At 43.5% G+C, this 24,429-nt stretch overlaps 1 protein-coding gene across 2 annotated transcripts in view; it reads right to left on the bottom strand.

Annotated features, from left to right (window-relative positions):
• TTLL7 (tubulin tyrosine ligase like 7) overlaps positions 1–24,429 on the bottom strand; it is a 950,867-nt gene that overhangs the window by 385,648 nt on the left and 540,790 nt on the right. For both annotated transcript variants that reach the window (XM_069232204.1, XM_069232205.1), the window contains one exon: positions 5,727–5,821. In XM_069232204.1, the coding sequence (XP_069088305.1) occupies positions 5,727–5,821 (95 nt within the window). The remainder of the gene's footprint in view (positions 1–5,726; positions 5,822–24,429) is intronic.

The raw sequence follows: 24,429 nt of genomic DNA, 5'->3' as shown, positions 1-24,429 counted from the left end.
GGGAATAGACACTGCAGAACTGAGCAATATTAACATGGGTACCTGAAGGGTCCACTCACCAGCATTGCAAAGCCTAGTGACAATATGTTATGGGCTGTCTTCATAATAGCATGGTACCAAAAGGTTGGATGGAGAGAAGAGCCCTAAGGGCACATACATTGTGCAACTGTGATCATAGCTGAATTTCTGTGGAGGGTGCAGGACATTACCCAAGATCACGCTCCACTACAATACTTTACTCGAGTCCTAGATGGAGAAAGTTTCCCATTACACTTTGGGTTAAAATGGGCATCAGTGTAACTACACCAGGCTATGCGGGGAAAACAGTAGAAGATGTTATTTGTTTAAAGTTAATTACTAGGTGTGGCCAGACATATATTAGTTGTGAAGCAACTCAGCAAGCCACAATGCAACAATCAAAGGTACATCGCTTAGCATGGCTAGAGCAAGGTCTTGCCCTAGTTGTTTCCCAGTAAGGAGAGATATTCTTGTCCTTGCTTCATTGATAATCATCAATGTTTGGTACTCACAAGAATGATGTGTTATCATGGAATGTGCATGGGTCTGAAGTCTGATAAAACCATGCAGAATTTACACCTGCATGAAAAATGGAGGTATTATTATTAAATTTCTTCAGGACACACCTAATCAAGAATGAATTAGAGAAATTGCACCATAGGTGGGAAGGGCAGTTATTTGGCACTTCAAATTCTTCCTATGCTAGAGGCACACTTACAAGGATAGACCTGGCCAAACATATAATTAACAGGGAGGGTAGATAAACAATATTAGATGGTAAATTGGTTGGTTGATTGATTAGTTTGGTCACATATTCAGCGAATACTGCACAACCTGACTTCCTTGACTCAGTGGCTAGACATCCCTAATCACCTGGGCTGCACAATGCTTTGAGGAGGGGACTTAACTATGTCCCAAACATCAATATGGACAGATCACTGCCAGCTATCAAGCTACCCACCTTACAACAAAGTTCTCTGAAAGTTGATGTATGGCGCATAATGCATCCTGAGTGATAAGAGCATTCTTATTGCTCACATGTATACACCCTCCATTTGAGAATCAATCTGTTCCTGAGACACCGAACATTTCAGGTGGAGATTGCTCACTTTGAAATTTGAGTAAAACACTATCAGATCATGACCCATTAAAGTTAGTTTTGGCATGGATGCGCTTACAAGAAAAATGGTGATGTGTCGCCTGCAGCCCCAGCTTTTCTTGGACCACCATTTAGAGTGGTACTCTGAACCATTGAACCATGATCACACAGTTATTCAAAGAAAATCTAGGCACTGCAATGGACCCAACCACTGAATGGGGACCATTTGCAGTAACAATAAGAGGCGTTTGCCTGAGTATGTTCAGGAGGGATTTAAAACAGGCATTAACAACACAAGAAAACACATTAAAGGTGCTTAAGAGTGGAGTTATTATCAATATGAAGAAATGTTCCAAGTTAATACAAAGAAATAAGGACTACAGAAAATCCCTGGATAGGTTCAGCCTTCATCACTACGTGGTTGTAATGCAGGTTTATGTAGTTTGTGGCTCTGTTGGAAAATGGGTTATTGGTAAGGGCAGGTAAGTACCTAAACTTAGCAATAGGCCACTAACCTCCACTTAGGTCCAGTCAGGTCTCATTAAATTAAACCTAGCTCAACCCTTGGTAGCGTGGCAACGAGCGACAAGGCTTAACTTAGGAGACAAAGTGTAAAGAATTCAAATATCACAAAACAGTAATTAAATAACACACGGGAAACAGATTAAAAATCCAAAATCAATTTATAAAAATAGGAAATATTTGTATCTTTAAAATGACACCAACACGAATAAAATCTGATAAGGGGAACCAGAGATATGAATTTTTAAAGAATTAATGCTTTCTAGCGCATAGAAGCAACAAGCACTCAAAGGGTTAAAAAAGGTCACACTGGAAAGGAACAAAGTCCAGTGTTCAGGCCATCCACAAGGTAACATTGTCACACTTACTTTCAGAAGTGTTTGATTCAGGAAAGTGGTCCACAGCACCAGCCAAGGGTTCAGAGGCTCTGGTGTGCCTCTTGGGGTCTGGGACGACAACTCCCACAATGCACCTCTTCAACTTATGGAGTTGCTCCAAACGTCTCCAAAATTCTGGATCTTCTTCCAGAGGTCCTTTTTGTGTCCTTGAAGTGTCCACAGCTTGATCTAAGGTTCCAGAAGCTCTGAGTTGCACCTTGGGAGTTGAGACTACAATTCCCAGAATGCACCTGGTCAGAATCCTCAAATGGCCACTGGACGCTGGTCAGCTGGGCTCTGCTTGCAGGACTTGATGCAGGGGACTCTGGGCAGCTCCTTTGTACCTGTAGCAAACAGGGAGTCCCTTCTTGATGCAGTAGAAGACAGTTAAAGTCTTTTTAGTGGTGAAGCCGAAGTGTGCAGCTGGTGCAGTCCTCCAGAGTGCAGTGTCCAGGTGCAGGTCAGGGGTCCAGCAGGGCAGTCCTTCTTCTCCTGTAGTTCTTCCTTGTTGGAATCTAATAGGGATCTGAGGTGTGGGTGCAGGTCTGCCAGTTTTATCCTTGCTCTTGGTTGAAAAATAGGGGGGTCCTGGTTCTCCAATCAGGTGCAGGGTCCTTCCCCCTGTGATGACAACTTCCTGGGAAGTGTGGCAAAAATCAATCCCAGGGAGCAACATTCGGCAAAAATCCATCATGGCTGAAAGTGATTTTTGGAGGTTACATCCGGCTGAGCCCACCCACTGGTGTGGCTAAAAATCCTAAACACACCCCTCTCCCGCCCTCTCCTAATCTAATCAAGGGGGCACCTACTTGTCTGGGTTTGCAGGATGTGAGGGTGTTGCTGGGTTGCTTCAAATGTCCTTCTTTGCCTTTGAAGACCAGTTTGGCAGCCCTCCCCCTTCCTGCTTCACCATCTGCTGAGGGGAGATCTCCTCCCCCAGGCACATCTCTTTGTGTGGATCCAGGCCACTTCACAACTCATCAAGGCAGCCTGGCCAGGCTGGCAGAGGCTGGCCAATCAGAGCACAGCAGCAAAAACACTGCAGGGCTGAAGTTGGCAACTTTTCAGGTAAAGTTTACAACTCTTTACCTGAACAAGTTATTTTAAATCCCACAACTTCCAGTTGTGGGATTTATTATAGCATTTAATTAGATACCAAACTTCTGGTATCTGTTACTTAAGGGTTTTTAAAAAATTAAAATCAAGTCTCCCCATTCTAGCCTATGGAGGCCATTCACTGCAATGAGGGAAAACAAATTTGTCTGTTTTACCTCACCAGGGCTTATAAAACTATTGTTATAAGGTCCCTGCTTATGGTTACATGGCACCCAGCCCTAGGGGCACATAGGGCACACCTTAGTGGTGACTTATATGTAAAAATAAGGTAGTTTAAGACTTTGGAACTACTTTTAATTCTGAAGTCGAATTTGCATGTAACTTTAATTTAAAAGCAGCCAGCAAGGCAGGCCTGCCTTTAAAATGACACTAGGCACCTCAGCAGTGGACCATGGACCCAAATGCAAACAAGGAAATTGAGCTACTGTGTGGTGGTACAAAACAGATAAAATTATCGGCACGAATGGAACTATCTATTCAGATAAGACAGAGTCATTGGGTTCTGAAGGCTTTATTTGCTAGGAAAAATTATGTCAGCTTAGTCGACTGTGATGTTCTTCAGAGCCAAGAAGCCAGTGCCAGAGGATGTTGCAATTTAGGCAAAAAAAATTAAAGTGTACAGTGGGATACCCTGGTGATAAGCTATTTACTACTAAGGATGGCAAAACATTTACCCTGGGTTGCTGGTTCAATATGTAATTGAATGGGAGGTTTTATATCCTCACGGAACTGACACACTACATCCTGATAAAAGCAATGGTTTCTTTATAATGGGTCACTTATGGATAGTGCATCAACAGCCTCTTACTCCTTAGATTTCTTAATTTTATCACAATATGAACCTTCATCCATCTTTAAAATAAGATCGATGTTTTATTGCCGCTGGCTAGTGAAAATGGAGTAAGACATCAGAGGTCAGTCTGGCCTTTTCTGGGCTGCCAAATTTCTTTCATCTGTTCACAGCAAGAGTCCATGAATTACCATCAAGTCCAGCCACTGCTTGTTAATGTCTGCGGTAGGGTTCATGGTGTCCTGGTTATGTTGCTTCACCAGAGATTGGAGAGGATCATTTTCATCCTGCAGCCTTTTAGCCATTGTGGGCCTTACCAGCACCATGGTCGTGAGGATCTGTTGCACTGATGTGTTAAACTACAAGCCCTCTTTCTGCTGGAAGAATTCCATCTCTCACAGTGTAAATCTCTGTCTGCCACCATACATGCCCACATCTCTTTTTCAGGTAAATTCAGATAATAAACCAAGTGGAGTAGTGACAGCCAATGGTAACATGGGTGTGTGTAGCTTAGGAGTGCGACCACAGCATAACCGGGGGATTGTCGCAGAGGTCCCGTCAGAGACCTTGATGGAACAGTGATGTGGAGGACTGCTCATGGCTACAGACATCAGGTGAGTGTTGGGTCGTAAGAAAGATAGAGAAGGTCACACGACCTAAGGCATGTGTCTGTTACCAGCCATAGGTGATATGGGACAGTGGCAGCCTTAGACCCTCACCATGATCAACGGGCAATGCAGCTGCCAGCTAATCCTCTCAACCTATGGTCATTTTGGTGATTAATCAGTATCACACCTAGATTATAACCAGCAAACTTACAGATTGCTGAAGCTTAGAAAAGGGTGCAAAAAAAAAAGCACTGAGGTGGCAGAGCGGCAGATCGGCAGAGGCGAGGCCGGAAGGCAGGTAAGTGATTTTTTTATTTTAATTATGATAACTCCCTCCCCGTGCTCTGCGCGCTGTCCCACCAGCCCTGCCCTCTAGCAACGCATCATCACCCTGGAACACCCACTCTCCACCACTAGAGTAGGTCTCATATTACACCGATGTGTGGTGTGGTAATAGTATTCCTGGGTGAAATTGATTTGAAAGTGATAATTGGTTTAAGAGTGCAAATTTACCTTTTGTGAATTGTTGCATTCATAAAACAAACATGCGATTTTACATACACAAATGGTTTAGTGAATCAGGCAATAACTGCACCTGACCTAAAGCATAAAGTTGGCTTCCTCTTTACTCATTGTAGAACCTCCCTCTTCCCAAAACCCTGATACCCTTATACCATTAACACAACCACTTCGAAGACTGAGACATTAGCTCATTTTTGCCAACAACTATTAAGTGATTTGAAGCTAAGCATATTTTTGTTATGTAGCAATTACACACCAATAGATAAATATTGTTATTGTTCAATTCTGGTGTTTATGAGTTAAATAAACACATGGGGCCTGAAAAACAAAGGCAAACTTACACTTATGTAATTTTACTGTTGTTTGCTGTTCACAAAGGTATTTTACGACTAGAATCTTTACGAGTGTGGAGTCTCTGCACATAAAAGATAGGACAGTCCTTTATTTTATGAGTAGAGACTCCACAATTGTAAAGATACTCCTCATAAAATACCTTTGTGAATGGCAATTAATGGTAAACTTAAACAAAAGTGTAAGTTTACCATGGTGAATCTGGTGCATGATGTTTTACAAGAAATGCAAGCTCTTAAGGTGTCTGAAACTCAATCATGTTTCCCAATAAGTGAATCCTTCGTTCCCCGTTTCATAACCTTGTAAAAGGCGAACAGTCTCACCTGATGTTGAGAAGCGTTAAGGCGTTCAAAAGTACTCCTTTTTTGACATCATAGTCTATTTTTTGGTCAGTACCAAAACTAGGGGCTCGATTAATCTGAAAAATTGGAAAACGCAAAGCAATAGTTACGTAAGTATAATTTTATCTCTCACTATACAAGAGCTTCCCTTTGTATTCAAATCGAAAAGCACAACACACTCATATGATTAGCTACACCATAACATGAGATCAAACTGAATTTATTGTAATAATATGAAGACATTTCGGGCCATGAGAGTATCTAGGTAACATAGATTCCCACCCACAATTCCCGAACATTTTCTCAATTTTGAAGATGCGTAGAAACCATTGCAAATGGTTCACAAATGTACAGATGTCAGAGATTTTCAGGCATACTTATATCCTATAACTTATCGATGTGCAAGCAATCTTCCGGAGCAAATAGTCTTGAAATATACTGTTGCATTTTTCCCTTTCTTTCTCTCTCTCTCATTAAAAATCTTGTCAACGCATTTCCATGTAAATACATTAATTCCCCTACATACTTGAGAATAAAAGTAAGTTTGAAGAACTTTCCCACTCTTCTTGCACACCGACTGCATCCTTTTTCAGGACCCAGGGCATATGTGCAAACAGGGCGAAAAAAGCAAGCGGAAATACGTATTAATACCCAGAAATATATCATTTTGTCTGTTGTCCCAACATTTCGAGTGTCCACTCCGACAATTATTTCCAACCAGAATGTATTGCTTCAAGAAATCTGCAGTCCTATTTTTGCAACTAAAGGAACTCTAAATCACACTCAGAAATGTCCCATTATGTGTTTGTAAACTATATGAATAATTGGAGAGGTGTTATGAAATGGCTTTTTCACTTTAAGCCAGAATTTAGTAAATTTAGACTTTTGACCAACCGACACTCATGACTGCAAAAGTTTGATTAATTGCCCTTATGTCTTTAACCCCCAGTTTAACACATTCCAATCACTATATCTAAAATGGTTTTATTCAACCTTATTTAATTATTTGTATATTGTATAAATAGGCCCTTCTTAGGATTTCATTCCATTATCACCAGGAGCCGTTTTTAAAAAGCTAAATAAAGTAGTAGTAATTTGCAAGTTATTTGCACAGGGCCTTAAATTGATTAACCCAGTACAAAAACACACATTGTTTCTTTTAAATATAATAATGTGCATTTGCAAATTAATTTTTCTGGAGGGCTCTAGACTATGCCACTATACATGCAAGTATATCTGCGAGGCCAAATTGTCGAGGCATTTAACTATTTCAAACTTTGTCACCTACCTATTAAATATCCTGAAGTTGATACTATTATCCTGTGAAACTGTAGAGGGAGCGGAAAGATCTGAGTGATAACTACTATCTATGGTGTAAAACCACCATAGGTGCATAATTCTATATGGAATGGGATTGCCCCATCATTCAAGGTTACTGGGTTTGCAAACACAACACCACAGAACTAGTCACCAGGGCATCACTTGCATTATTGACAGGGACGGCTTCTCCGCTATGGCGGAGGAACGTAGCCCCCCTGCCGGCAGCAGCAGCCGCAAAACGTTTATAGTAAAGACATTATAACCTCTGCTTATTATGTTTTAACTATAAAGGGGCGGGCCACAGGAGTGACCAGGACAGAGGGGGAGTGCACAGCACAACCCCTCAATGTGCATGTATGTTTAGCCGGCTGTCTCGGGCCGTCCAAACACACATGCACACTGTGGTCTCTCCAGCCTGGCACTCTCCAGCCTGGCACTGTGATGCCGGGCTGGAGAGAGCAGGCACAGGCTCTGAGTCTTCCTGGGAGTGCCCTGGATGTGCACTCCCTGCCAATCCTAACGCTGCTCTGAGCAGCATCAGGATTGGCCGAAGGGCAGGCTGGGAGCCTGTGCCTGCAACGCAAGATGGAGCGGTGCAGTGGTGGCACTGAAAAAAGGTACTTTAAAAAAAAAAATTATATTCATTTTTTTTGTTTACAACCCTGCCACGTGCCACCCCACAACTTTTTCCTCCTGCGAACCTCGCATGATTATTGGGTATGATGGAGAGCTGGGAGGGATCCCGGGGAACCCACCTGTTGGTGGCCATGGGACTAAGTATTGTGAAACGTGATATTATTGCTCATCATTAGTATTCATTGACACAATGGCTTCTGGGAATAGACTATAGTGCCAAGGTGGAGGTGTCAGTGTAAAAAGCACAAGGATATCAGTAAACACCATGGTGGGATAACTTCCAAAGTATACTAAATATAATATAATGAAATTCATTGTTGTACAATTTGCTTGGTGTAACCTGTAAGACAAATGCTCTGTTTAAACATACCCTTTATTCGAGACATCAGTGTCACCCAATGTCTAGTAAACGATAGAGCATGCACTGCCTCAGGTGAGTCTTAACCCCTTCCAAGCCACAAACATAATGGTTATGTCTGTGGCTGCACCTCACAGGTGCCACGGAAGTAACCATCATGGCCATGTACCGGCCCTCGGGGGAAGCGCGCTAGCACTCCCCCCGAGGGCCGTAGGTCAGGGCTTATGGGGAATCACTTCCCCTTCCACCCCAGACCCCCCCGAACCCACCCAGTGACATCTGATGACGTCAGCACGTGATCGCGTGCTGACCTCATCAAAGGTCACCTCTGATGCAGGAAGAGAAATGCTTAGCATTTCTTTTCCGCTCAGGACGAGGGGGGGAAGCAGAGGCATGAAAGGAAAGGAAAGGCCTTTCCTTTCCTTTCATGTCTCTGCAAGCATTTCTGATGCCTAATCGCGATGCGATCGGGCAGCAGAAATGCCCACTAGATACTAGTTTGTTTTTTTAATGTTGTTGAATAAGGGGAGCGGACCCTTGGGCAAGGGCCGCTCCCCAGGGGGCCAAATAATTTTTCAGCCATTTCTGCCCCCAGGGGGGGCAGAAAACCCCTAGACACCAGGGATACATTTTTTTTTTTATATGTATGTGAGGAGCGACCCCTTAGGCAAGGGTCACTCCCAGGGGGGGAGGCAAATTATTTTTTATTGGCCCCCTGTGGGCAGATCAACCTAATATAATTAGGCCGATCTGCCCACCGGGGGGCAGAAACCACTAGACACCGCAGAAGTTTAATTTTTTTTATACTTACGCGTAAGGAGTGGCCCTTTGGGCAAGTGACGCTCCCCAGGGAGGACAAAATATTTTTAAGCCTTTTCTGCCCCCCCTTGAGGCAGATCTGCCTAATCTAATTAGGGCGATCTGCCCACCCTGGGATATATATATTTTTAATTATACTTTATGTTTTTATGTATGGGGAGCGACCCCTTAGGCAAGGGTCGCTCGCCTGGTGGGGAAATTGCATTTAGGCCATTTCTGCCCCCCCACATGACATTTACCCATTTAGTTGTGAGTATGGGCTTGACTTACATCTTGACGGTATTAGCACAAATCCACGCAGTGGTGGACCCGAGTAAGCCGTCAAGTTAACCGCCGTATTTTAAATGTATTGCGACTGAGGCACTGACTGCCACGAAGGAGTGTTCTTCTGAGCCGTCAGGCTGGCGAGTTCCCACTGACCATTTTTAGATGTTACAGTTCTGCAGGCAGATTGCTGATGGAGGGAGGCAATCTCGGGACCCTATGGACATCTTATAGCAGCAGTGGACATGGAAGAGAAGGAAGTCTAATGCACACACACACCCTCACACACACACTGTACCTTAACCATATGTGTTCCCTTGCATTACACACCTCATACACACTACTATCCATTGCCATTCCACCACAACACATACATGCATAAAACAAACATTGCCATTCACCCATGACAAAACATACACACACTATTGATAATAAACCCACACACAACAGAACCACGGCAACCAACACAACTACACACTCATCTACACAAGTACACCCATACAAAAATACAACTACACCCGACAATGGCCACCACAAAACAACAACATTAATTTGAATATTACACACAGCAACAGAATGCACAACCAAACATGCACAACATCAGACCCATATGCAAGTGGCACACATACAGACACAAAAACATCACCCACTCCAGCTTCTTCCACATTAACCGGCCAATCCAACTGCACACACACATACACGTACTGACTCACATATACAACTGGAAGCACAAGTTCCCAGGTACAAGTCCCATTGCCTATGGACATAGTTGACAAGTGTGAATGTTATGTCATTGTGGTGCCAGCATTCATTTAGCAATGAATACTGACACCAAAATGACATCTGTGTATGTTTGCGATATGTGCCTTGTACCAGTGTGTCCCCATCCATGTCCAGCACAATTGTGTTCCTGACTCATGCATGTCACAGTCATTTTAAGAAATTACCATCACATGTAAATGTCTGCAGTGGTCCTAAGCTCATGTGCAGTGTCCACACCATGTAGACTGGCAATGCAGATTCCCTACCTTTGGTTCTGAAGACAGCGGTGGGGTTTTTTCTCAGTGGTCCATTGGCAGCAGTGACAGGAGGCCTGGTCCAGTTGTGTCCAGTTGAATACTAAAGTGCCAAGTTGGCTTGGTGGGAAGGCACATTCAAATCAGCTCAGCGGGAGGATGGCTGGAGTCCCACCTTCAGCTGCTTTTTTCACCGTCAGTACGGTTGGGAAGTTCTCACAGAGTTGGCAGGACTTGGGCAGGTTATCATCTATGGGACCGTCAACATCTAAATTGGGCAGGCGAACCACCTCGTAGGCGGACAGTTTTCGTAAAAAAAACAATGGTGGGACAGTTACCGCCAAGAATGAAATCAGGCCCTATTTGTTTCAAAATGCAACATTAGACCATCCACAGGATCACCATTCGCTTGCTGATGTATGCTAATGTAGTACACTCTTTTATCACAACCAGTGATTTAGGCCAGCATCCCTACTCTCAAAATAGTTGCTGCACCACTGCCTCCCTGGTGCCTTTAAGTTTGCACCATGTATCTATGGACAGTAATACCATCAACTACCACGAATAAGGCAGGGATGGAAGGTAGACTCTAATAGCCCTTCTGTGAATGAGAAGTGTGAGGCTTGTGAGCAGGCAGCAGCATTAAATATTGATGTTGTTCAACGCCTCAGCTTGATCCCTCTATTGTATCTTTTTATAGGTGTTTAACAATGTACTACTTCTGTGAGTATTTATGTGTTGTCTTGAAACTAGCTGTTTTATGGCATTATATTAACTACTTGTAGTGCTTTACAGCAGGTTGGAAAAGTACAATCTTATTAGTATCAGTAAAACGCTTCATTTGTCATAAACAAAGTATTCTCAGTTTGTGGAATTCACAGTCATCCTAGCTGCCTACTGCTTAATATGGCAAAAGTTACCCAGGCGCACCTTACGAAGGAGGCGCCCCATTATGAACATAAACCTTTTATTTCATCATTCTGCTTTGTTTGCTGCCACAACTGTAAGTAGGAGATAACAGTAATTTACAAAATGAGATGCTTCAACTACAATAAGGCATGACATAAGCGATCTCATCGGGATTTATAAACACGCTTTAATTGGTTGCATTGTTTTTGCTCACATTATTGCTGTACATTTTTTTGCAAGCTCGAGTTTGTTAACGGATCGGATTACTGCCTGTGTCCTAAAAGAGAAGGTATAAAAGAGCACGTATAGAAAGACATCAAGACTCTGTTTTTCATTCATGTATGCTTTTACTTTTGAATAGCTGAATGTGAATATGGGGATATGCAAATAAAACTACACAGGGCCTGAATTCACTCTTTTTCTGTTACTTACATTTGCATTCAATAACTTCTTTCTTTGCGAACATGGTGCAAATGTGAACAGATTTCTAGACTACCCACTACTAGCAAATCTAACAGGTCTGACTTTACTACACCAATGAATGAAACGACAGACATGCTCAGATACGCAGAGACAACTTGGACATGTTAGATTTCTGTCTGTGCCTTGTTTTTTACCCCTACTCTGACAGGCCTTACCCCCCTCAGGTGCCAAGCCTTTTTTGGGCTGTTTGGAGCAGTTTGCACTTAGGCCCTCAAAACTTTTTGCCCACACGAGCTTCCCACGCTAAATTTGAGTCCTTTTTTTAAAACATCCTAAGGATGTTAGAGGTATCCATACTTTGTGGGTTCTCCTGAAGGAGACCAAGAAATTAGCCAAAATACAGTGAAAATGTAGGTTTTTTTTAAAAATGGGAAAAATTGCTGCAGAAGGCTGGTGTTTTTTCCCCCTGAAAATGGCATCAACAAAGGGTTTGCGGTGATGAAATCACCATCTTCCCAGCTTTCAGGAACAGGCAGACTTGAATCAGAAAACACGTTTTTCAACACAATTTTGGCATTTTACTAGGACATACCCAATTTTTACTATTTTTTGTGCTTTCATCCTCCTTCCAGTTAGTGACAGAAATGGGTGTGAAACCAATGCTTGATCCCGGAAAGCTAAATATTTCTGAAAAGGAGACAAAATTCTGTATTCATCAAGGGTTAATTTGTGTAGATCCTACAAGGGTTTCCTGCAGAAAATAACATCTGAAATGAAAAAATATTGAAATTGAGGTGAAAAAAAACAGTAATTATTTCTACACGTTTTACTCTGTAATCTTTTCCTGTGACGTCAGAGTTTTTAAAGCAATATACTGTTACGTCTACTGGACTCTTCTGGTTGCGAGGATATATAGGGCTTGTAGGTTCATCAAGAACCCTAGGTACCCAGAGCAAATAAAAGAGCTGCACCTTGCATGTGAGTTTTCATTCTATACCGGGTATACAGCAATTCATTTGCTGAAATATAAAGAGTGAAAAATAGGTATCAAGAAAACCTTTGTATTTCCAAAATGGGCACAAGATAGGGTGCTGAGAAGCAGTGGTTATTAGCACATCTCTGAATTCCGGTGAGCCCACACTAGCATGTGAATTACAGCATGTCTCAAATACACGTCTTTTTTACACACTGTCTTATATTTGGAAGGAATTTTTTTTGTGAAAGACAAGGGACAATAACACTTGCTTTGCTATTCTGTGTTCCCCCAAGTCTCCCGATAAGAATGGTACCTCACTTGCGTGGGTAGGCCTAATGTCCGCGACAAGAAACGCAACATCTACACCTCACATTTTTACATTGAAATCTGACATGTTTTTTGCAAAATGCCTAGCTGTAGATTTTGCCCTCTAATTTAGCTGGCACCTAGGGAAACCTACCAAACCTGCGCACTTTTGAAAACTAGACACCTTTGGGAATCCAAGATGGGGTGACTTGTGGGTCTCTCACCAGGTGTTGTTACCCACAATCCTTTGCAAACCTCAAAATGTGGCCAAACAAACACTTTTTCCTCAGATTTTGGTGACAGAAAGCTCTGGAATCTGAGAGGAGCCACAAATTTCCTTCCACTCAGCGTTCCCCCAAGTCTCCCGATACAAATGGTACTTCACTTGTGTGGGTAGCCCTAGCGCCCGCAACAGGAAATGCCCCAAAACACGTGGACACATCACATTTTCCCAAAGAAAACAGAGCTGTTTTTTGCATAGTGCCTAGCTGTGGATTTTGGCCTCTAGCTCAGCCGGCATCTAGGGAAACCTACCACACCTGCACATTTTGTAAAACTAGACACCTAGGGGATTCCAAGATGCGGTGACTTGTTGACCTCTCACCTGGTTCTGTTACCCAGAATCCTTTGCAAACCTCAAAATGTGGCCAAACAAACACTTTTTCCTCACATTTCGATGACAGAAAGTTTTGGAATCTGAGAGGAGCCACAAATTTCCTTTCACCCAGCGTTCCCCCAAGTCTCCCGATAAAAATGGTAGCTCACTTGTGTGGGTAGGCCTAATGCTTGTGACAGGAAATGCCCCAAAACACTATCTGGACACATCAAAATTATCAAATACAAAAGTATCTGTTTTTGATCCTGGGCTCAGCAGCCATCTAGGGAAAACTACCAAATCCAGTCATTTTTTAAAACTAGACACGCGAGGAAGTCCAGGGAGGTGTGACTTGCGTGGATCCCCCAATGTTTTCTCACCCAGAATCTACAGCAAACCTCAAATTTGGCTAAACAAAATCACATTTTTCCCCCATTTCTGTGTGGGATCACCACACCAGAACAAATTTCCTACCACCCAATGTTCCCCTCAGTCTCCTGGTAAAAAGTATACCTCACTTGTGCAGGTGGGCCAAGTGCCCGTGACAGGGAAGAGCCAAACACATGTCGAAATTGAGGGGGAACCAAAGCGGGTCCCAAAGGGCAGTTTGAAAAAAGCATGTTTAGGCTGACAAGTGAAGCAGAATTTTTATTGGTATAGATGAGACAATGTTCGGTGGTAGAAAGTTTGTGGATTCCTGCAGATTACGGAAGGTTCCATCACAAAAATGTGGGAAAAAGTGTGATTTCCAGTCAAGTTGGAGGTTTGCAGGGCTTTGTGGGTAAGAACATGGTGTGGGGTGCATGTGAAGCACACCACCCTAGAATCAACCAGATGTTTAGTTTTCAAATGTGTCTAGTTCTTGTGGATTTTTCTACATGGCAGCGTCCCAAAGTCAAAAATGTGCAGCCCTCACAATCCCAAGTGGGACGATTTTGAGAGTTACCAAGCTCTCATGGCCCAAATGTAAAACCAAAACCCAAAATAATCAAATGTCCTCTTGCTTGACATGGGATAAGATGTTTTAGTATGCGGGAGAAGAGCTGAAAGACTGTTACCCCTTCAGTTAAGGTGGGGGCATAACCAGGCCCATACTGGTTGGTAGCCACCACCCCACTATTTTTTTTTCTAATTCCCTGGCATCTAGTACACTTTCTGCCCCCCCCCCGGGTGTGGAAACCTCCAACTTGACTGGAAATCACACATTTTCCCCACATTTTTGTGATGGAACCTTCCGGAATCTACAGGAATCAACAAAATTCCTTCCACCGAATATTGTCTCATCTATACCAATAACAATTCTGCTTCAGTTGTCAGCCTAAAAATGTTTTTTTTTCAAACTGCCCTGTTGGACCCGCTTTGGTTCCCCCTCTATTTCGACATGTGTTTGGGTCTTCTCTGTCACAGGCACTTGGCCCACCTACACAAGTGAGGTATAATTTTTAACGGGAGACTGAGGGGAATGTTAGGTGGTAGGGAAATTTGTTCCGGTGCGGTGATCCCACACAGAAATGTGGGAAAAATATGATTGTTTTTAGCTAATTTTGAGGTTTGCTGTGGATTCAGGGTGAGAAAACATTGGGGGATCCATGGAGGTCACACCTCCCTGGACTCCCTCGGGTGTCTAGTTTTCAGAAATGTCCGGATATGGTAGGTTTCCCTAGATGGCTGCTGAGCCCAGGATCAAAAACGCAGGTGCCCCCCGCAAAAACAGGTAGTTTGGTATTTGATAATTTTGATGTGTCCAGATAGTGTTTTGGGGCATTTCTTGTCATGAGTACTAGGCCTACCCACACAAGTGAGGTACTATTTTTATCAGGAGACTTGGGGGGACGCTGGGTGAAAGGAAATTTGTGGCTCCTCTCAGATTCCAAAACTTTCTGTCATCGAAATGTGAGGAAAAAGTGTTTGGCCAAATTTTGAGGTTTGCAAAGGATTTTGGGTAACAGCACCTGGTGAGAGACCCACAACTCACCACCTTGGTGCCTAGTGCCTAGTACACAAGTCTTGGATTCCCCTTGGTGCCTAGTTTTCAAAAGTGTGCAGGTTTGGGAGGTTTCCCTAGGCGCCGGCTGAGCTAGAGGCCAAAATCTACAGCTAGGCATTTTGCAAAAAACATTTCAGATTTCAATGTAAAAATGTGATGTGTCCATGTTGCGTTTCCTGTCGCGGACATTAGGCCTACCCACGCAAGTGAGGTACCATTTTTACTGTGCGACCTGGGGAAACACAGAATAGCAAAACAACTGTTATTGTCCCTTGTCTTTCGCTACAGTTTCTCCTTCCAAATGTACAACAGTGTGTAAAAAAGACGTCTATTTGAGAAATGCCCTGTAATTCACATTCTAGTGTGGGGTCCCCGTAAATCAGAGATGTGCAAATAACCACTGCTTCTCAACACCCTATTCTGTGCCCATTTTGGAAATACAAAGGTTTTCTTGATACCTATTATTCATTCTTTATATTTCAGCAAATGAATTGCTGTATACCCGGTATTAAATGAAAACGCACTGCAAGGTGCAGCTCATTTATTTGCTCTGGGTACCCAGGGTTCTTGATGAACCTACAAGCCCTATATATCACCGCAACCAGAAGAGTCCAGTAGATGTAGCAGTATATTGCTTTAAAAACAGGAAAAAGTTACAGAGCAAAACGTGTAGAAAAATTGCTGGGTTTTTTCACCTCAATTTCAATATTTTTTCATTTCAGATGTTATTTTCTGTAGGAAACCCATTACCCCTTGATGAATTCAGAATTTTGTCTCCTTTTCAGAAATGTTTAGCTTTCCAGGATCAAGCATTGGTTTCACAACCATTTCTGTCACTAACTGGAAGGAGGGTGAAAGCACCAAAAATAGTAAAAATGGGGTATGTCCCAGTAAAATGCCAAAATTGTGTTGAAAAATGTGTTTTCTGATTCAAGTCTGCCTGTTCCTGAAAGCTGGGAAGATGGTGATTTCATCGCCACAAAACCTTTGTTGATAACATTTTCAGGGAAAAAAGCACAAGCCTTCTGCAGCCCTTTTTCCCATTTAAAAAATAACAACGACATTTTCACTGTATTTTGGCTAATTTCTTGGTCTCCTTCAGGGGAACCCACAAAGTATGGATACCTCTAGAATCCCTAGGATGTTGGAAAAAACGGACACAAATTTGGCCTGGGTAGCTTATGTGGACAAAAAGTTCTGAAGGCCTAAGGGCGAACTGTCCCAAATAGTCAAAAGAAGGCTTGGCACCTGAGTGGGGGAAAGGCCTGGCAGCAAAGGGGTTAAAAACAAGGCACAGACAGAAATCTAACATGTCCAAGTTGTCTCTGCGTATCTGAGCATGTCTGTCGTTTCATTCATTGGTATAGTGAAGTCTGACCTGTTAGATTTGCTAGTAGTCGTTAGTCTAGAAATCTGTTCACATTTGCACCATGTTCGCAAAGAAAGAAGTTATTGAATGCAAACGTAAGTAACGGAAAAAGAGTAAATTCAGGCCCTGTGTAGTTTTGTTCGCATATCCCAATAGTCACATTCAGCTATTCAAAAGTAAAAGCTTACATGAATGAAAAACAGAGTCTTGATGTCTTTCTATACGTGCTCTTTTATACCTTCTCTTTTAGGACACAGGCAGTAATCTGATCCGTTAACAAATTCGAGCTTGCAAAAAAAATGTACAGTAATAATGTGACCAAAAACAAAGCAACCTCATAAATTTGGTAGTGATTCTGTGAACACGCATAATTAAAGCGCGTTTATAAATCCCGATGAGATCGCCTATGTCATGCCTTATTGTAGTTGAGGCATCTCACTTTGTAAATCACTGTTATCTCCGACTTGCAGTTGTGGCAGCAAACAAAGCAGAATGTGAAATAAAAGGTTTATGTTCATAATGGGGCGCCTCCTTCGTAAGGTGCGCCTGGGTAACTTTAGCCATATTAAGCAGTAGGCAGCTAGGATGACTGCGAATTCCACACACTGAGAATACTTTGTTTATGACAAATGAAGCGTTTTACTGATACTAATAAGATTGTACTTTTCCAACCTGCTGTAAAGCACTACAAGTAGTTAATATAATGCCATAAAACAGCTAGTTTCAAGACAACACATAAATACTCACAGAAGTAGTACATTGTTAAACACCTATAAAAAGATACAGTAGAGGGATCAAGCTGAGGCGTTGAACAACATCAATATTTAATGCTGCTGCCTGCTCACAAGCCCCACACTTCTCATTCACAGAAGGGCTATTAGAGTCTGCCTTCCTTCCCTGCCTTATTTGTGGTAATTGATGGTTTCACTGTCCACAGATACATGGTGCAAACTTAAGGTACCAGGGAGGCAGTGGTGCAGCAACTATTTTGAGAGTAGGGATGCTGGCCTAAATCACCGGTTGTGATAAGAGTGTACTACATTAGCATACATTAGAAAGCGAAAGGGGATCCTGTGGATGGTCTAATGATGCATTTTGAAACAAATAAGGCCTGATTTAGTTCTTGGCGGTAACTGTCCCACCATTGTTTTGTTTATGAAAACCGTCCACCTACGAGATGGTCCGCCTGCCCAATTTAGATGTTGACGGTCCCATAGATGATAACATGCCCAAGTCCTGCCAACTCTGTGAAAACTTCCCAACTGTACTGACGGTGAAAAAAAGTGTCTGAAGGTGGGACTCCAGCCATCCTCCCGCTGAGCAGATTTTAATGTGCCTTCCCACCAAGCCAACTTGGCACTTTAGTATTCAACTGGACACAACTGGACCAGGCCACCTGTCACTGCTGCCAATGGACCACTGAGAAAAAAAAACACCGCTGTCGTCAGAATCAAAGGTAGGGAATCTGCATTGCCAGTCTACATAGTGTGGACACTGCACATGAGCTTGGGACTCTGCAGTCATTTACATGTGATAGTAACTTCTTAAAATTATTGTGACACGCATAAGTCAGGAATACAATTGTGCTGGACATGGATGGGGACACACTGGTACAAGGCACATATCGCAAACATACACAGATGTCATTTTGGTGTCATTATTAATTGTCAAATGAATGCTGGCACCACAATGACATAACATTCACACTTGTCAACTATGTCCATAGGCAAAGGGACCTGTACCTGGGAACTTGTGCTTCCAGTTGTATATGTGAGTCAGTACGTGTATGTGTGTGTGCAATTTGATTGGTTGGTTAATGTGGAAGAAGCTGAAGTGGGTGATGTTGTTTGTGTCTGCATGTGTGTCACTTGCATATGGGTCTGATGTTGTGCATGTTTGGTTGTGAATTCTGTTGCTGTGTGTAATACTCAAATGAGAGCTGTTGTTGTGTGGTGGTCATTGCCGTGTGTAGTTGTGCTTTTGTATGAGTGTGTTTGTGTAGATGAGTGTGTGCTGTGTTGGTTGCCCTGGTTGTGTTGTGTGTGGGTTTAATATCAATTTTGCATCATGGGTGTATTGCAATGTTTGTTTTCTGCATGTATGTGTTGTGTTGTGGTGGAATGGCAATGGATAGTGGTGTGTATGAGGTGTGTTGTGCAGGGGAACACATATGGTTAAGGTACAGTGTGTGTGTGTGTGAGGGTGTGTGTGTGCGTGTGCCTTCCTTCTCTTCCATGTCCACTGCTGGTATAAGATGTCCATAGGGTCCCGAGATTGCCTCCCTCCATCAGCAATCTGCCACCAGTACACTGTCTGCAGAACTGTAACATCTAAAAATGGTCAGTGGGAACTCGCCAGCCTGGCGTTTTAGAAGAACACTCCACTTGCGGGTTACTCGGGTCCACCACTGCGCGGATTTGTGGTAATACCGTCAAGGTATAAATCAGGCCCATACTCGCAACTAAATGGGTAAATGTCATGTAGTAGGGCAAAGTCTTCAAAATGGCCCATTTGTATAACTTAATTGCCAGAAACAACTACTGGAGTGGTATATTCATTTTGTCTGAGAAAGTGCAAGGCCTTAGTTCACTATCACAGTTTAGGGTGCCATGTTATGACGAACATTGGAAACTGCAGCTTCTGCAAAAGAACTGGCATTGTACTATGAGCCTTCCACTGCCAAACAAACAGATTGTGTCCCAGGTTCCAACATGAGTCAGATGGTCTCAGCAAGACACACATACTCAGGAATTCAAATAAAGGTGCACATTGTACATGTAGGTTTATTTTCAGTAGCATTTTGTTGAATACAAATGTCAAATTATGAACCATATAACATTACTGAATACTTTTATACTCACCCACCAATGATTTTGGGTGTTAATATGGGACAGTTTATGTATGCTGTGTTGCTGTTTTAACTTGTTGCGGATGTGGTATAACATATAAAATAGACCAGAAGATCTGAAGAAGAATGAACCTGCTTTCTGTGACCCCTGATGAGCCCTGAAAAACTGGTCCTGCTCTCTCTTTTATCCAGGGCATAGAGGAGGACTCCAAAAGTCACTTGGCTGACCTGCTGCATGGCTCCAGAGAGACAAAAAGCTGCAAGAGGGCTTTTCATGAAGTAACCAGCTGACCAGTGGCAAACGGACATGGACTGGACCCAGGTGATGCCCTCTTCCTGGCACAGTGTGATCCTCTAAGTGACTCGCCTTCGAACCTGAAGGGTTACAAAAATGTACTCCAATGGTAAACTGAGACTTAAAAGGCTACAGGCCTGATTTAGAGCTTGGTGGAGGTGGTTACTTGATCACAAATGTGATGGATCTCCCGTCTGCCATATTACAATTCTGTTATAGCCTATGGAACTTGTAATACAGCAGATGGGATATCTGTCATGTTTGTGGCAGAGTAACCCCTCCGCCAAACTCTAAATCAGGCCCTAAGTCAGAAGATCAAATGTTTGACCAGGCGTTTGTGATGCCCCATGACTTGAATATAAAGATATAACACATGACAGGACTGAGGCTCAGTGGCCTTTAACACCCATCATGGAATGGACTTACAGAGCAGCTTTCTATCCACATGTAACTCTAGACTGTATATTTCTATGATGTTATCACTGATGTCATCAATGATGTAATTAACTATGTAATTTGGAATGTTCTTGGTGATGTCATCAATGAGGTCATTTAACTTGTCATGAGTGAAATAACATATGATGTCATAAGCAGAGCATGGAGGGGACACAAGTTCTAGTTAGTTCAGTAAACTATACCTGGAGAGTTTCAGTAGTTTCATCTTTTTTATTTCACCTAACACTATAATTGTACTCTAACCTTGTGTGTGTGTATATATGCACATATATATATATATATATATATATATATATATATATATATATATATATATATATATATATATATATATATAAATTGGACATACATACATATTACCTAGTGGCAGACACCACTAGGTAGTTATAGTTAGGACCATGTTTCCGTAGAATAAGCATTAATTGGCTTGCCTATATCTTTGGCACGGTTTGACAAATCTTCATGACATTTTTGAAAAAAAAGTGTGCTGGTGATTCTTGTTCCACATTGGAGGTTTTGGGGTTGTCCATCAAGCGGGGGCCGTGAAAAAGGGGACGATCAAAAAACTTGCATTTCCCCTGTTAATTCCCATAGGAGTTTTGAACACGACTACAGCCCAAAGTGCTGGACGGAATTACACCAATTTTGTCAGAAAGCTAGATTTTGTTCCACAGATTGTGCTTTTGGTTATTTGGTGTAATTCCATTGTGTATATCTAGGGCTGTGGATCCTCCATGGCGACGTCATGAATAATAAGAGCTTGTGCAGAGAGCTGCAGAGCTCTTATTGGCTGACAACACTTTAAACCAGGAAGTGTTGGCAGCCATCCTGGGAGCCAAAAAAAAGTGAAAAAAAGAAAGGGGTCCAGGTAAGACACACCATGACCCCTCAGCCCTGGTGCTGGGGTCACAGTTGGACCCCGCCAGGGCACAAAAGCACAACAATGTCGCAAATTCATGGCGAACATGTAAGAAAAAACAAGCACAGGCTCCAGCACTTGTTTTTATGAAGCCCCGGGCTGGGACAGGTCCCGGGGTCATGTTGAAATAAAGGAAGAGGGGGCGCACGGGTCTCCCATCTTAGGGCATTTTTATGTCCTGGGGACCGCCACCTCCCCAAGGCATAAATCACATAGAATGCATGGTGTTGGACTTTTGCTTATGCAGGGTCATCCCCAGTCTTTTTGCCTCCTGCCTCCTATTTTTTTCTGACCTGTTGCTGTTGGCTTTTCAACTCTGAGCACTTTACCACTGCTAACCAGTGCTAAAGTGCATATGCTCTCCGTGTAAATTGTATGTAATTGGTTTATCCATGATTGGCATATTTGATTTACTAGTAAGTCCCTAGTAAGGTGCACTAGAGGTGCCAGGGCCTGTAAATCAAATACTACTAGTGGGCCTGCAGCACTGGTTGTGCCACCCACATAAGTAGCTCTGTAATCATGTCTCAGACCTGCCACTGCAGTGTCTGTGTGTGTATTTTTACACTGTAAATTCGACTTGGCAAGTGTACCCACTTGCCAGGCCTAAACCTTCCCTTTTCTTACATGTAAGGCACCCCTAAGGTAGGCCCTAGGTAGCCCCAAGGGCAGGGTGCAGTGTATGGATAAGGTAGGACATATAGTAATGTGGTTTACATGTCCTGACAGTGAAATACTGCCAATTGTGTTTTTCACTGTTGCAAAGCCTGTCTCTCTCATAGGATAATATGGGGGCTACCTTTAAATATGATTAAAGTGTAGATTCCCCTAGAGAGTAGATGGACATGTGGAGTTTGGGGTCCCTGAACTCACAATTTAAAAATACATCTTTTAGTAAAGTTGATTTTAAGATTGTGCGTTTGAAAATGCCACTTTTAGAAAGTGAGCATTTTCTTGCTTAAACCATTCTGTGACTCTGCCGTGTTTGTGGATTCCCTGTCTGGGTCAGTTTGACAGTTGGGTTGTTTTTCACCTCACACCAGACAGTGACACAACGGGGGCTGGGGTGTAACCTGCATTTCCTGATTAGCCATCTCTGCTAGGAGGGAGGGGTGGAGTGGTCACTCTCATCTGAAAGGACTGTGCCTGCCTCTGACAATGCCGGCTCCAACCCCCTTCTGTGTGTCTGATGACTTGCCTGGGCAAGGCAGGATTTCACAAGTAGGTGTGAGTCCCCTTTGAAGAAAGGTGACTTCAAAGACTAAAATGGGTATAAGAAGGGCACCCGAATCTACAGACTTGAGAAACACTTCTGGAACCAAGAGGAACCTCTGCCTTGAGAAGAGCTGATAGCTGAGGAAGACGTGCTGCCCTGCCTGTGACTGTGCTTTGTGGAGCTTTCCTGCAGTGCTGCTTCTGCCAGAGTAAGAGGGCAAAGACTGGACTTTGTGTGCCTTCCATCTTGTGAAGAAATCTCCAAGGGCTTGAGTTAGAGCTTGCCTCCTGTTGTTTGAAGTCTCAGGGACAGCAAAGACTTCTCTCTGCCAGCACCTGGAGTCTCTGGAGAGACTCCTGCTCTGACAAGTGGTGCCCTATCCAGTCCCTGGGCCCTTGAAAGGAAAGCTGGTGGAAATCCAAAGAAATCGACCTCGGACGACTTCAGACCGACGCCGCTGCTGAATCCAGTGACGCCGCCTGCACCTGACGCCGAGACCTTCGCTGGAACGCGACGCTCTTCGCAGGCCCGACGCTGCAGCAGCCCCGCTGAAGTCCGCGACGCTGTGGAAGTCGCCGCACCACGTCGTGACCGACGCCGCTTGAAGTGCACGGATTCAACATTTCGCACAGACGCTGCGATTCCCGACTTCGCGCATCGGCTTGTTTTCACTCTTCACCAAAGGTACTGTACTTGGGGGTCTACACGACTCCGTGTCCGGCGCCGCTGGTGTCGGCTTGTTGGGAACGACTCCGTCACAACGCCGTGTTAACATCTCATTGAAGCATTTTTGTTTCTAAGCGCTATTTTTGAGTTTAATCTTTAAAAATTCATAACTTGACTTGTGTATGTTGGATTTTTGTCGTTTTGGTCTTGTTTTGTTTAGATAAATATTTCCTATTTTTCTAAACCGGTGTTGTGTCATTTTGTAGTGTTTTCATTAAGTTACTGTGTGTGTTGGTACAAATACTTTACACCTAGCACTCTGAGGTTAAGCCTACTGCTCTGCCAAGCTACCAAGGGGGTAAGCAGGGGTTAGCTGAGGGTGATTCTCTTTTACCCTGACTAGAGTGAGGGCCCTTGCTTGAACAGGGGGTAACCTGACTGTCAACCAAAGACCCCATTTCTAACACATGGGCTGAAGCGCCTCCCCCCACAGCCCTGGAGATAACCACCTCCCTGGGGCTTTGCTTTATAATGAATGCGGTGGGATGCGGGCCCTCTGCTGCCCCGGGGACTGCCACCTCTCCGGGGCTTTCATCAAATATAATGCAGGGGGTCAGCTACCTCCACCCACCCCCCCAACAGTCCCAGGGACCGCCAACTCCCATGGCTAAAATCAAATAGAATGAGGGGGCACAGCTCCCCTTGCAGCCCCAGGGACCACCACCTCTTTGTGGCTGAACTAAAATAACTCTGCTGTGGACCCCCATGCCCCAAGGACCACCACCTCCCCAGAAATATTTTACATTGGAGGGGGGCCCTCCTCATGGAGCCAATAATGGCCCTGGGACAGCCACCACCCAGGGGCGGCCCCTGCTATGTCATTGGGTGCCCAGCCCTGCGATATAAGTGTTGACAGCTCCCACCAAGTCGGAGCAAACACTCTACTTTCTATAAGTAAGAGCTGTCAAACTGCTCCTGCTTACAGAAAGTACATTTTTCATCTGGTTCCCTGCACACAAATATGCATGCAGGGAAACAGATTAAAGCATTGCTGTAGGAAGCGGGAAGTTGCTATTTGAAGCAGCTCCCTGCTTGTGGGAGCAATGCCAGCTCCCACAAGATGCTGGGAGCCACTAGGACCACAGGGGCCTTGAGGCTCTCCGAGGCCCTGTCACTCTCTCTCTCTTTTCTCTTTACCATCCCATAATTGCATGGAAAACAGAGAGTGAGAGAGAGATTGTTATTGCAATGGTCACTCCATGCAATGACTTCATAGCATCAAACTAGCAAGTTGTTTGGTGCAAATG

The sequence above is a fragment of the Pleurodeles waltl genome, chromosome 4_2 (assembly GCF_031143425.1).
Source record: "Pleurodeles waltl isolate 20211129_DDA chromosome 4_2, aPleWal1.hap1.20221129, whole genome shotgun sequence".
In the NCBI taxonomy this organism is placed as follows: Eukaryota; Metazoa; Chordata; class Amphibia; order Caudata; family Salamandridae; genus Pleurodeles; species Pleurodeles waltl.
This window is presented reverse-complemented; position numbering and strand designations above follow the sequence as displayed.